At 42.9% G+C, this 15,153-nt stretch overlaps 1 protein-coding gene across 6 annotated transcripts in view; it reads left to right on the top strand.

Moving 5' to 3' along the window:
- Positions 1–7,092, top strand: part of PPP1R21 (protein phosphatase 1 regulatory subunit 21) — a 68,898-nt gene extending 61,806 nt beyond the window's left edge. For 5 of the 6 annotated variants that reach the window (XM_017675259.3, XM_017675260.3, XM_017675262.3 and 2 more), the window contains 2 exons: positions 971–1,099; positions 6,454–7,092. In XM_017675259.3, coding sequence (XP_017530748.2) covers positions 971–1,099; positions 6,454–6,483 — 159 coding nt within the window. In that variant the 3' untranslated portion in view covers positions 6,484–7,092. The remainder of the gene's footprint in view (positions 1–970; positions 1,100–6,453) is intronic. The other variant, XR_005062977.2, reaches the window with a different exon arrangement.
- Positions 7,093–15,153: the final 8,061 nt, after the last annotated feature.

Raw genomic sequence — 15,153 nt, 5'->3', positions numbered from 1 at the left:
TCATGGATGGTTCTTGGGCAGCAGAATCAGCCTTTCCTTTCTAAAGTAGTGGCATTTGACCTCTACACATTTTTTTAACCACTTTATTTCTAACTAATTTTAAAGTAACATCTTACTTATGTTGGGCAAAAGTGGTTGTATTCTTTGTTTCTCTGACTTGATTTTAATTTTAAATAGTTTTGTAGTCAGCATTTCCTTAAATAATACCCACAGTCCTTCTCTTCTGTCCTCCTTGTTATTAATCCCTGTCATGGTGGGTGGTATCAGAATCCCATAAAGGTTTCTGTTCACATGACTCTGTTCCTTTCTTCTCTTTACTGTTTCATGAAACAGACCTAAACTGACAGGTCTGCAAAATATTCCTCCTTACTTACTTCATTTTAAAGCCTCTTCTTTCCAGAAAGCCTATATTAAATACAGACAGACACACAAAAAAACACATTAACACAGCAACAGTACTTCCTCCTAGTTCAGGTTAATTTATCAGATTAGCAAGGATCACAGGATTAGATTTCAAGGGGCCGAAAGCTTGGGAGATGGGGAGAGAGCCAAAGGGGATTCTTCCAGGGACAGTCCTGCCCTGAGGATTGTGGGCCATTGAGGTGTTGGGATGGTGGGAATGTTCCAGAGACAGACTTCCCGCCTCACCAAAGGCTTGGAAAAACCTTGGGGTGGAAGGGTCATGTAGCCCTCTTATTTTTTTGTCACAATGTTATACCTGACATAGAAGGAAACTCCTTTTGCAAAGTAATTCAGAACATATTTCAAAGGCTGAGAAGAAAGTTTTTCCCCGTGTCTTTTAACTTTGTTCTCTTGTTAGTCCTGTGGCTTAACCTTCATGTTAACTGATCAGATGGGTCATCTTGATAGGTTACTTTTCCAAGATCTCTTTTATAAATTAAAAAAGATTTCGAGTGATATGACTAGTGAGATTTTGATTTTTTTTTCCCCTCTTTCCTTTGCCATTTAGGATGAGCTGACAACCACCAAGAGGAGTTATGAGGATCAGTTAAGTATGATGAGTGACCACCTGTGCAGCATGAACGAAACATTATCTAAACAGAGAGAAGAGATTGACACACTAAAGATGTCCAGTAAGGTAGGGGAGAGAGGTAGTCTCTCTGCAATATGTTGTTCATACTTAATGTAATTAATATAAGATATTTCATTCCTATTCATTTTGGGAACAAAAGGTTAAGAGATTTAAAGTGTTTATAAATCATGTTTCTTAATATTATTTGTCCTCTTATCTAAAAGTAAAATTAAGTTTCTTTGACTGAACTGTAAGTTGAGTCAAGGTCTAAAGGCGCAAGGACTGTGTCCTTTGCTTTTTGGCATTTCTGCTACTTTTGTGTCAGTTAGAGGGACTAGTGGGGATTGAGATGAGGATTGCTCTTTTTTATAGGAATCTGTAATGGTGCTGCTGAAGAGTAACCTTCTTTAGCAAATCTGTTCTCATATATATGCATGTAACCTAGGAATGTCTTGTCCTTTTAATTCTAAAAATTTCCTTTGATTTCGTTTCCCATAAAGCCTTTGTTTGTCCAGGATGGGGTCAGTAGATATTGGTAGTATTTTTATGTTGTAACATAATATAGAAACTCCTTTACCATGAAAGGTAGGCTTCAGGAAGCCAGGGATTTTGTTCTGTGGATCATCTCAGATACTTAGCACTTTTGGTAACCCAGACAGTACTGTACTGTAACACAGCCAGCTGAGATTTGCTATCCCCAGCCTGTGCTATTTGAAATCCGCTGCTTCCCCCTATTGACTGAGCAAGCATTTATTGAGTTCCTGCTATGTACTGACACTGAGGAGGAAATAGAGATGAATAAACTGTAGCTTTATTTTTGCATCTGCTATTGGTGGTGCAGGACAGCATTGTGCTCAGTTGGTGTCTCCTTGTGTTAATGCATTGGTATCTACATTATGTAATATTCTTTCTCAGTGTAGTTTCATAGTATTGACTGGCCTCTGGCTACTCAGGAGAATGTCTGATGCTTGCTGGGACATCTTGTGAAGATTATAACTAGACAATATGGTTCTGATTATGGTTCTCCAGTTACTGTTTCATGAAACTTGAGCTTGGAGGTAAAGGGTGGGGGTTGGTCCTCTTGAATAATGTCTCCTTTAACCCTCCTGCCCTCTTGATAATCCAGCCAGGAAAGAACTCATTCATAGGTTATATTCCTAAAGATGATACATAATGTTAGTGTGTGAGTAATAGGAGAAAGTGTGTTTAGTGCCTAACATTTGAAAACAAGTAGCAGTCAGTGTAGGAAAACTTTTTAGACTCCAGAGCTGCAGAAGGCATTTGGTTCTGAATTGAGAAGGGTTAAAGTTGAGTACAGCAAAGTTCATTGTCCCAGAGGTAATTGTATTGCAGCTACTGTAGAAATTAGGGAATTTTCAAGCCCTCTCAAAACCTTTTAATTTAGTCTTTAAAATACTGAAATACAAAGAATTATTAGAGAGTACTATGAAAACCTATATGCTAACAAGCTGGAAAACCTAGGAGAAATGGACAACTTCCTAGAAAAATACAACCTTCCAAGACTGACCCAGTAAGAAACAGAAAATCTAAACAGACGAATTACCAGCAACGAAATTGAAGTGGTAATCAAAAAACTACCAAAGAACAAAACCCCCGGGCCAGATGGATTCACCTTGGAATTTTATCAGACCTACAGGGAAGACATAATACCCATTGTCCTTAAAGTTTTCCAAAAAATAGAAGAGGAGGGAATACTCCCAAACTCATTCTATGAAGCCAACATCACCCTAATACCAAAACCAGGCAAAGACCCCACCAAAAAAGAAAACTACAGACCAATATCCCTGATGAACGAAGATGCAAAAATACTCAACAAAATATTAGCAAACCGAATTCAAAAATACATCAAAAGGATCATACACCATGACCAAGTGGGATTCATCCCAGGGATACAAGGATGGTACAACATTAGAAAATCCATCCACATCATCCACCACATCAACAAAAAGGACAAAAACCACATGATCATCTCCATAGATGCTGAAAAAGCATTCAACAAAATTCAACATCCATTCATGATAAAAATTCTCAACAAAATGGGAATAGAGGGCAAGTACCTCAACATAATAAAGGCCATATATGATAAACCCACAGCCAACATCATACTGAACAGCGAGAAGCTGAAAGCTTTTTCTCTGCGATCGGGAACAAGACAAGGATGCCCACTCTCTCCACTGTTATTCAACATCGTACTGAAGGTCCTAGCCATGGCAATTAGACAAAATGAAGAAATACAAGGAATCCAGATTGGTAAAGAAGAAGTTAAACTGTCACTATTTGCAGATGACATGATATTGTACATAAAAAATCCTAAAGACTCCACTGTGAAACTACTAGAGCTAATATTGGAATTCAGCAAAGTTGCAGGATACAAAATTAACACACAGAAATCTGTGGCTTTCCTATACACTAACAATAAACTAATAGAAAGAGAAATCAGGAAAACAATTCCATTCACAATAGCATCAAAAAGAATAAAATACCTAGGAATAAACCTAACCAAGGAAGTGAAAGACCTATACCCTGAAAATTATAAGACACTCAAGAGAAATTAAAGAGGTCACTAACAAATGGAAACTCATCCCATGCTCCTGGCTAGAAGAATTAATATCGTCAAAATGGCCATCCTGCCCAAAGCAATATACAGATTCGATGCAATCCCTATCAAATTACCAACAGCATTCTTCAATGAACTGGAACAAATAGTTCAAAAATTCATATGGAAACACCAAAGACCCCAAATAGCTAAAGCAATCCTGAGAAGGAAGAAAAAAGCGGGGGGTATCTCACTCCCCAACTTCAAGCTCTACTACAAAGCCACAGTAATCAAGACAATTTGGTACTGGCATAAGAACAGAGCCACAGACCAATGGAACAGAATAGAGACTCCAGACATTAACCCAAACATATGGTCAACTAATATTCGATAAAGGGGCCATGGACATAATGGGGAAATGACAGTGTCTTCAACAGATGGTGCTGGCAAAACTGGACAGCTACATGTAAGAGAATGAAACTGGATCACTGTCTAACCCCCATACACAAAAGTAAATTCGAAATGGATCAAAGACTTGAATGTAAGTCATGAAACCATAAAACTCTTAGAAAAAAACATAGGCATAGGCAGAAATCTCTTAGACATAAACATGAGTGACCTCTTCTTAAACATATCTCCCCGGGCAAGGGAAACAAAAGCAAAAATGAACAAATGGGACTATATCAAGCTGAAAAGCTTCTGTACAGCAAAGGACACCATCAATAGAACTAAAAGGTATCCTACAGTATGGGAGAATATATTCATAAATGACAGATCCGATAAAGGGTTGACATCCAGAATATATAAAGAGCTCACGCTCCTCAACAAACGAAAAGCAAATAATCCAATTAAAAAATGGGCAGAGGAGCTGAATAGACAGTTCTCCAAAGAAATTCAGATGGCCAACAGACACATGAAAAGATGCTCCACATCGCTTGTCATCAGAGAAATGCAAATTAAAACCACAATGAGATATCATCTCACACCAGTAAGGATGGCTACCATCCAAAAGACAAACAACAACAAATGTTGGCAAGGTTGTGGAGAAAGCGGAACCCTCCTCCACTGCTGGTGGGAATGTAAATCAGTTCAAGCATTGTGGAAAGCAGTATGGAGGTTCCTCAAAATGCTCAAAATAGAAATACCATTTGACCCAGGATTTCCACTTCTAGGAATTTACCCCAAGAATGCAGCACTCCAGTTTGAAAAAGACAGATGCACCCCTATGTTTATCGCAGCACTATTTACAATAGCCAAGATATGAAAGCAACCTACATGTCCATCAGTAGGTGAATGGATAAAGAAGACGTGGTACATATATACACAATGGAATATTACTCAGCTATAAGAAAAAAACAGATCCTACCATTTGCAACAACATTGATGGAGCTAGAGGGTATTATGCTCCGTGAAATAAGCCAAGCGGAGAAAGACAAGTACCAAATGATTTCACTCATATGTGGAGTATAAGAACAAAAGAAAACTGAAGGAACAAAACAGCAGCAGAAGCACAGAACCCAAGATTGGACTAACAGTTACCAAAGGGAAAGGGACTGGGGAGGATGGGCGGGAAAGGAGGGATAAGGGCAGGAAAAAAGAAAGGGGGCATTATGATTAGCATGTATAGTGTGTGTGTGGGGGGGCATGGGGAGGGCTGTGTAACACAGAGAAGACAAGTAGTGATTTTACAGCATCATACTATGTTGATGGACAGTGACTGTGAATGGGTGTGTGGGTGGTACTTGGTGAAGGGGGAAGCCTAGTAAGCATAATGTCCTTCATGTAATTCTAGATTAATGATACCAAAATAAAACTAATAAAATAAATAAATAAATAAATAAGATGAAGGTCTGCAAGCTGCTGTTTTCCACTACACTTTTTATTGGAATCCTTTCGTATAAACATGAATGATAACCATAATAAATGCATCATTCTTCAGGATAAAAAAAAACCTGTCATTAATAAAGCACTGAGTTAGAGATCCTTCACTGTGTAGTTTATACTGTAACCTTTCTTTAATCATTCTAGCTTTCTTGTGTTTTGCTTTTTTTTTTTCCTTTCCAGTTTACTAGTAATTTAGATTGTGATAGCATCATCTTATGGCTGAGTTGACATGGTCTCCATTAGATACCAAGTAAACATCCTGAAACTATTTGTTTGCTATTATCTTGCTATTAATGTTTCTATCCTGTAAGCATTACCCACTTACATGAAAAAAATATAGTTGTACATAATAATTAAGTATAGGAATTTCATTAGTATATTCTCCTAAAAAGTGAACTTCTCCAGAAAGAAGAAAAGTTACACAAAACTGGAAAGTCCAAATCTCTATATATGAAGGAATTAGGGAATAAGTTAAGATATTTTCCCTCTAGCTTATTCTCAACTAGTCTCTGAGCTTCCTTTTGTCAGCTGTCATTGCTATTTGGGTGTTAATTGGCACATATTCAAAATTAGTATCTATTAAGATCTTCAAAAGGAATTTATTTAAACGAAAAAGAAACATGTTTAGGCAAAATTTTTGTGTTCAGTTTCATGCAATCATAAAGCTTCCCTGTCCTTGAATAAAATGAGTATTTGAGGTTTGGTAAATTCAAGATAGCTTTCTTTTCTTTCTTTATTGCCTATCCTCAGCCCCCAAGGGTATAATGCCCATGGAAATAGAGAGCAGGGAGAGTTAGAAGTAATAAATTCTTTGTGATTACTGAATGAATGTTAGCAATTCAAGTTCATCAGCTATTCTTCCTTTTGGGAGCTAATATTTTCCAAAGTGAAGTATGGCTTCCAGACAGCCTGACCTATAAACTGTGTGAATTATTTTTCTAGAAGTTTGTTCTTATTGTTGATATTTTTCTTTGTACAGGGAAATTCTAAAAAGAACAAAAGTCGATAGTTTACACCTAGCTGGTTGGCCACCTCTTTCCAGAGCCTCTACTGCTGCATGGAGCTGCAGGGCCGAGACTCCACGTCCAGTGCTGGCCGCCTTTGGGAAGCTGGAGTGTTGTCGGACCTAGTAAACTAGCCAGTGTTGTAAATGGCCTTGAAACATTTAAAATATGTTTGTAACCAGTAAGGCAAATCCAGAATTTGATGTTGACAGTAATGGAATACAGTACACATACTATGGATATTGTAGGTTTCCTTATGCTGTTTTTACTGTGCACTTTTTAAAATTAGGTTTTAATTTCAGTATGTAATAACAACAAATATTTTGTATGTTTTCAAACTCAATTATATGGTAATTGATTTGGTATCTATGGAATAGATATGTTTCTGGATAAAATGGTAAAATTGCCAAACTGTCATTACTTCTTGCTATAATTGAAAGCAATCTCCACATTCTTTTTGAAGACTTACTCATATTCTCTCTCTTAGAGAGAGTGAGCCTGCAAACTTCACATCTTGTGGGTTTATTATTATCGTCTTTAGCTTTTCAATACCGTCTGTGTGTTGGAATAATAGCTTAAGGAAATTGATGTCAATAAATTCGTACTTATATCCAGCTTTCAGTCTCTCTTATGAAAATTCGATAAAGGAAATGGAAACCTTTTAAAGCATGCTTTCAAAAGTTACTAAATCCCAATCAATTTAGACATAATCTTTCTAATTACCCAAATTAGAAAAATTGTCCAGTTAATCCTTTATTAAGGCTTTGAGTTTTGCCGTGAGAGGTATTTGTAGCCATACTTTAGGCAGAGACCCTGTATGCTTCCCTTGGTTTATTTCATAAACATTGTGACATTCCAGTGTGCACTTCAGGGGTGCCCCTTCCAGCACCCCCATTACCAAGGTCCTAAATATATTGCTCCTTTTTTCTGAGTTGCATTCACAGGCCCATTTCTCCTCATGTCCAAGTCCTCAGATTAGCTCAGATATTCCTGAAACCCCCTTCTTCCCACCTCCCTTTCTGCAGCTCCATCCGTCTAGAGCCTCTTCTGTAGGCAGTTGCTAGTTACCCTCCAAAATGCTTTGTTCTGGCTCACGTGAGAGCTCATCACCAGCTTCCCACTGTGCTCAGCCCAAATGCCAAGTCCTTGACCTCTGCCCCACATCCCCTGCCACCTGCTGTAGAGAGAGACTCCGGTGGTTATGCCCAGTCTCCACAGTCATGAAAGTGTTTGGATTCTGCCTTGGGCATCTCTGGGTGACTCAGCTCAGTCCCATTCTTTCCAGCCCTTTGAGTCCCTAGCCCCTGTGCCTTTTCTGTTTTCTGTGACCTGCTCATTTCCAATTCTCTATTGACTGAACCAGCTTTTTCCACTGCAGCTGCACCCAGGCCCCTAAGCCCTGTGAGGTAAATATCAAATAGCCATGCTGGTTAGCTCCATCATAAACTTAGGGTTTCCAGCCCCTGCCAGGCCTTCAGTGCTCCATGACAGTCCTTTTGGCATTTCTAGTCTATTTCTCTTCTTCCTTTGGGGTTTTGGGGAAAAGGAGTGATGTCATATGACTATGTTTTAGTGGAATGGTTGGCTGCTATGTTGAGACTAGATTGTAGGAGGCAAGGGTGGAAGCAGAGAGACCAGTTAGGAGGCTACTGGAATAATAGGTGGATATTGACAGATGATGTGGCCTGGATGGTGCTGGGGGCAGTGAAACTTGTGTGAAGTCTGTTCCTGGATTTGTTTTGAAGGTAGAGTTTAGAGTTGTTAGGATTTGCTGACAGATTTATCAAAAATTGCAACTCTTTCCCTCTATACTTCTATTACTCTTCCCTGCTTTATTTTACTCCTTAATACTTAACATAATCTAGCATACAATATGTTTTAATTATTTATCTTATTTATTGCCTGTTTCTTCCTCTAGAAGATAGAGCTCCATGGTCTAGTTTATTCACTGCTGTATTCTTTGTACCTAGAATACTGCCTGGTATTCAGTGAATATTCTTTGAATGGATGTTGATTGGATGGAATGGGGAGTGTGAGAGAAAGAGAGGAGTCAGAGCTGAAGTCAAGGATTTTGATCTGTACAAACCTGACTGGGAGGTGCATCTAGCTTTCACCTAGTTGTATCTTGGGCCAGAAACCTGGGAGTCACCTGATTCCTTCTTGCTTCCCATATCTCATGGGTTGTCTTTTTTTTTCAATATTCCTGCCTTTGCAGTATCTCTCAATTGTAACCTCTCCTTGCCTGATACCTTAAATCAAGTCCTGGCTACCTATTGTCTGGATAATAGTTCTACCTGTACTCCACATCTGCCACCCCTTTTATCAGAGATCTTTCTAAAACACCTCTCTGCAGAGCCACCTTCCTGGCTGGAAAGCTCTTGCAGTGGCTCCTCGCTGCCTGTTGGGCACAGTCTAGCAGTAGCACGTGCATGTAAGACCTTCACTCACTTTCTCCCCAGTCTCCTCCATGCTCCCAGTGTACTCTCCCTCTACCTTACGAAAACCATCAGGCCTCCGGGTCAGGAAAAGTTTGCTTTCCTGAACGATGAGCCTGTTTTTCTCTTCAAGACAATGTGAATCTTGGGATTGTGCCTGTCTGCTTTTGTGGCTGAGACTTGTATCTCCCACCAGCTGTGAGCTGGTGCTAGAGCTCTATGGGGAAGTTGGGGTTCCTATGGCCAGGATCTTTAAACCACCTGATGATGTAACTGGCCTGTTGCTAGGCTGCCGCTTCCACACCTTTAGGCAATAATCTATTATTGCACTATATAGAAAGCTTTGCCCAGTACTCTGAGCAGAGGCAGAGACGCTAGTGCTCGACCTACCACCAGAGAACAAGCCGGTTAATAAACCTTTTCACCCCAAAGAACGTTTTGCTGTCATTTTCTTTGGTCACACTGAATCCATAGCAAACTTGCCCGAGGCTGAAACCCATTGGCAAGACAATTGGCGAAAGTCAGCATAGTTCACTGTTGACCAAGGAAAAAGTCAGGCTGCCCTTCTGGGAGGGGTGCTTCAGTGGGCTGCCCCTGTGAATGGGGAGGCAGTGGATCGTCCCCCAGTGGGTATGTGGTCTGAGGTGGCTTGCCTCCTAGAGGACTGGGCCCCACTCCAGGACTAGAGGCAAGTGGAGGTGACACCTGAGGCAGTAGGGGTGGCCCTTGGTATAGTAAGCAGATCCTTTGAGAAGCAGAGTGCCCATGAGGCAGTGGGGACTGTGAGTCAGCTGCTTCTCACAGTCTTAAAAGGTCCACAGAGGAGACCCAAGAAATGGTGGCATGAGAGCACGAGCTGCAAACTTCAGTAGATTCCCTGAGGAGGGAAATGGCATTAATGCAAGAGGCCATCAAGGAAAAAAATGAACTCCTGAGGGAAGTACAGGTGGAGGTGGCACAAGAACATCAGCTGCGAAGCATTGAGCTGAAGATAAGAGACCTTCTGAAGACTGAGGTAGCATTGCTGCGAGGCACAGTAGAAAAATAAAGGTTGTAGCAGAGGAGGCACTCGGGAGACAGGAGAGAAAGGTGCCATCAGTCCCAGAAATGGAGGAGCTGGGGAAGGATGAACGGGTGGTCCCAGAGGCACTGACCCCTCCTGTATTGCAAGCACGCCCAGTGCTTGTAAAGAAAATAAAGACCCAGCAGCTGAAAGTTCCCCAAGGAGAGGAGCACTCTATGGCCCGCCTCTATACTCAGGCTGAGCCGGTGGCTATGGGACTTAGGGGTGAATGGAATTGTTCTGTCAGGATCAGAGATGGGAAAGCTGTCTTCCCTGATAGTACAGCCTGCCTTGAGGCAGCGATTACAAAATGCACATCAGACCCCAGGGAGTCACCTCCTCCTTGATTGGCTTATGGCTGCACTTCGTGCTGTGTGGCCCAATCTGGGTGATCTGCCATCCTCTCCTGTTAGATGGCAGACATATGCTGAGCTCCAACAGGTGCTACGAGAGCTAGGCATAAGAAATGCCATCTGTAGTCCAGAGAATTATAACCCAGATAAAGAGATTTTTCACTACTGGGTTGAGAAATATTGTACTTCAAACATCTCCTGCATCCCTCTTTGGGTCTCTAGTGGCCATTCTTTCCCCTCATAGGGCATCCCATAAACGAAGTGACATGTACAGTAGCAGGCTTAGGAGAGGCAGAAGCAATGAGAATCTAGAAAGAAATAAGACCTGTTACTCACAAGAAGAATTTACCAGGTTCTATGAAGGTTACGAGGACTCAGATGTGGGTTGATTTAATATGGGTAGGAGCTGATGGAAGGAAATTAGATGTAAAGTCCAGTAGGATCTTACTAGAGCTATGGCAACAGCTGAAACCAGAGCAGCAGTTCCAGCCATAAGACCAAAGAGGCAGAGGTCAGAGACAGAGCCACAAGTCTGGCCTCTGTGTTTGCAACACTTCCTGCTGGAGAACAAGCCAACCTCACTTGAGCCCACACAGGAAGGTGATTAGGGAACACGGTTTGACTGAGGGAAAGGTCAAGGTATCTGCCCTGAGGGACCGGGGAGGTGGGGGGGGAACGGAGACCACATGTTGAAAAAGCTATCCATTGGCCCCCAGTGAACATACAACATGTCCTGGCTCTCGTGGACACATGGGCTGAATGTTCACTGATTCATGGTAACCCTGAGTGGTTCCCTGGGACCCCCACTATCATAGATGGATAAGGGGGGAAGGCTATCAGAGTAAAAAAAGTCCAAATCCCTTTGGGAATAGGGCGTCTACCCCCAAAAGAGTATACTGTGTATATATCTCCTATCACTGAGTATATTTTGGGGATTGATATCCTGCAGGGTCTATGCCTGCAGACCACTGCAGGTGAGTTCAAACTGAGAGTATGTGTGGTGAAGGCAGTTCTGAGGGGACATGCTAGGCACCCATAGCTTTGCCTGTGCCTCGGAGGGTGACTAATACCAAACAATACAAACTGCCTGGAGGGCATAAAAAGATAGGAGAAACTCTCCAGGAGCTGGAAAAGGTGGGTATTATAAAGCCCACCCATAGTCCTTTCAATTCCCCAGTGTGGCCTCTAAAAAAGCTAGATGGCTCCTGGCATATGACTGGATTACAGAGAACTGAATAAAGTCATACCCCCCTATGCATGCTGCTGTCCCCTCTATTGCAGGCTTGATGGATACACTCAGCCATGAACTAGGAACATACCATTATTTGACAGATCTTGCTAATGCCTTCTTTTCCATTGGCATTGAGCAGGAAAGTCAGGAACAGTTTGCCTTCACGTGGGAAGGATGGCAATGGACTTTCACCGTCCTTCCACAGGGATACCTCCACAGCCCCACCATCTGTCATGGACTTGTAGCCCAGGACTTGGCTACATGGGAGAAACCACCAACCATGATGTCATGCTCACGTCCAATTCTCTTTCAGATCTAGAAGGTGCAGCACCTAGATTGCTGCAACATTTACAGGAGAAAGGATGGACTGTGAACAGCACCAATGTTCAGGGACCAGGTTTATCTTTTAAATTCTTGGGGGTCATCTGATTGGGTAAGACCAAAGTTATACCAGAAGGAGGTATAGACAAAGTCCAGGCCTTTCCTACCCCCACAACTGTAGCATTGCTACAGGAGTTTCTGGGTCTTCTAGGCTACTAGAGAGTGTTTATACCACACTTGACACAAATTCTGAAGCTCTTATACCGGTTGGTACGAAAGGGTGTCAGGTGGGACTGGGATGAGACATGTGCATCTGCCTTTACTACAGCAAAACGGGCAGTCAAGGCCATGCAGGCCTTGAGTGTGATTGACCCATTGAGGCCCTGCGAGCTGGATGTTCATATCACTGAAGATGGTTATGGCTGGGGTCTCTGGCAGCAGCTTGAACGAACTCGCCAACCCGCTGGATTCTGGTCACAACTCTGGAAACGGGCAGAGGTACAATACACTTTGATAGAAAAACAACTGGCTATCGTGTATCATGTCTTGCTGGCTACAGAACCCATCACTGGAATGGCCCCAGTAAAGGTAATAACCACCTATCCCATCTTGGGGTGGGTACGAGACTGGACCCAAAAATCAAGGAGTGGTGTGACACAAACACCCACACTAGCCAAGTGGGGTGCTTACCTACAGCAGCGTACATAGTGCCCTCTCTAGTAGCCCCTTGAGTGAAGAACTCCAACGCTTGTTGGGGCCAGTGACATATACTAGTGAAAAGTAGGAAGAACTTACTTTTGAACCATTAGGAGCAGAGAGTCCCTGTCGGGAGGGAAGAGCCCCTATACCCGAAGATGCATGGTACACAGATGGCTCCAGCCATGGGGAGCCCCCAAAATGAAGGGTCATAGGTTTCCATCCTAAGACTGAGACAATATGGATGGAAGATGATGAGGGAAGAGCAGCCAATGGGCAGAGTTGCAGGCTGTGTGGCTTGTGATCATCAAGGAGCCCTCCCCTATAGTTGTCTGCACTGACAGCTGGGCTGTCTATCAGGGCTTGACCCTGTGGCTACCAACCTGGTACCATGCCAATTCGCTGGTTGGTCACTGACCCCTTTGGGGGCAAAAATTATGGCAAGACTTATGGGCCTGTGATCAGACTAAAATAATTACAGTATACCATGTGACAGGTCATTTGCCACTGGCATCCCCAGGAAATGATGAGGCAGATAAATTGGCCCAGATACGTTGGCTAGAAGGAAAGCCTGTCTCTGATGTAGCCCAATGGCTACATCAGCATTTGTTGCATGCAGGGCAAAATACAATGTGGGCTGTAGCCTGTTGGTGGGGCTTGTCTTTGACCTTTGAAGAAGTTAGTGGAGCCTGGCAGGAGTGTGTTGTGTGCTCCAAAAGGGACTTACTCAGAGTTCCACAGCAACATGGAACAATAGCTAAGGGGCCTATACCCCTCATCAGGTGGCACATAGACTATATTGGGCCTCTACCTGTGTCAGAAGGATGCAATGACCTGTGTGGACACAGCTACTGGACTTCTGGTTGCTTTTCTTACCCCTTGTGCAGACCAGCAGGTGACCAAAAGAGGCCTGGAGCATCTCTTTGCTGCCTGTGGCTGACCACAGGTGAGTGAGAGTGATTAGGGCACCCATTTTACTGGACACACACTGCAAGAATGGGTACAACAGCTGGGAATCAAGTGGAAGTTTCATGTGCCATACAATCCTTCCACAGCAGACATGATAGAGAGGCACAATGGCTTGTTAAAATCCAGACTAAAGTCAGATACCAATAGTCTGCAGGGATGGTCAGTCCGCTTATTGACCGTGCTACGGCGTTTGAATGAGAGACCCTGAAAGGGAGCTCTGAGCCCCATAGACATGTTAATATGGCTGCCTCCCCTATACAACTGCAAGTACAAACCAAGGGAGAATCACTGAAGCTGAGGTTTGGCCACCAAAATATCATCTTGCTGCCAGCACCAACTGCACTGAACCCCGGAGACTTCATTGAGTGGACGTGGCCTTGGACCTTTTGACTTATGGACCAACGATGGCTGGCTCTCCTGGCACCTTGGGGGCAAAGCCTGGAAGCTGGCTTCCTGTGTATTTCTGGAATAACAGCAGAGTGGCCCCCAACGGTCACAGTAGTATATCCTGAACGGCCAGAAGGTAGGAGCATCTTACCGGGGAGTTTTGTTTTATCATTGTGGCCAGTGCATGCACCTCCAGTAGCACTATATGTAGACACTTCAGTAACCCCCACGGGGAAAGGAGTAAAAGTATGGTATACTAGACCTGGAAGGGACCCCCTTCCTGCTACAGTCCTATCATAGGACCACTCTCTTGCATGCATCCTACCTGATGGACAAGATTTGCCTATGTTGGTGACATTAAAACATGTCCTATCACCCCTAAAGTCTTTGTATTGGGAACTTCCTCTGGTTTGAGGATTATTATAATTTTTGTATCAAAATCTTGCTGTATCTTACTTTTTTATTATCTCTAAGTTGTTATCCTCTGTTGCTGTTGTGGAATCTGGTTACAGTGCTCCAGCTTTCTCGCACAGGGACCATTGAGGAAGATTGAAAGCATGTAGATGGTAAGGCGAGAATCCTGCAGGGGTGGAGTGTGGGAAGGTTGGGGTTCCTATGGCCAGGATCCTCACTGAACTTAAACCACCTGATGATGTAACTGGCCTGTTGCTGGGTTGCCACTTCCACATCTTTAGGCAATAAGCTATTATTGTGCTATATAGAGAGCTCGGCCCAGTGCTCTGGGTGGAGGCAGAGATGCTAGTGCTCAACCTACCACCGGAGAACAAGCTGGGTAATAAACCCTTTCACCTCAAAGAACGTTTTGCTGTCAATTTCTTTGGTCACACTGAATCCATAGCAAACTTGCCTGGGGCTGAAACCCATTGGCAAGACCATCTGTCAGACCAGCACACTCCTGCTGCCCTGCATGTTGTCTGGCCCCACAGACCCATAGGCAGTACTTGTGGACTGCCTGACCATTTGGCCATTCTCTAAGGGTCGTGAGTCCTGGCAGGTTTCCAAGGGCTGAAGCTCAGGGCAGAACTGTGGAAGGTGCATTGGTTCCCTGGCAAAACTGTGCCTTTTCTTACGTAACTGCTAAAATCTTTGCTCTCTTGGCAGAATCTTTTCCGAACGCATATAACAAGCACAGTTTGTTAACCATTTACCCTAAGCCATGCATGGGCAAAACTTGATGTGCATTATTTCATTTAAACTTC

This window comes from Manis javanica, chromosome 1 (assembly GCF_040802235.1).
Source record: "Manis javanica isolate MJ-LG chromosome 1, MJ_LKY, whole genome shotgun sequence".
Classification (NCBI taxonomy): Eukaryota; Metazoa; Chordata; class Mammalia; order Pholidota; family Manidae; genus Manis; species Manis javanica.
Note: the sequence above shows the minus strand (reverse complement) of the source record. Positions and strands in the feature narration are given on the sequence as shown.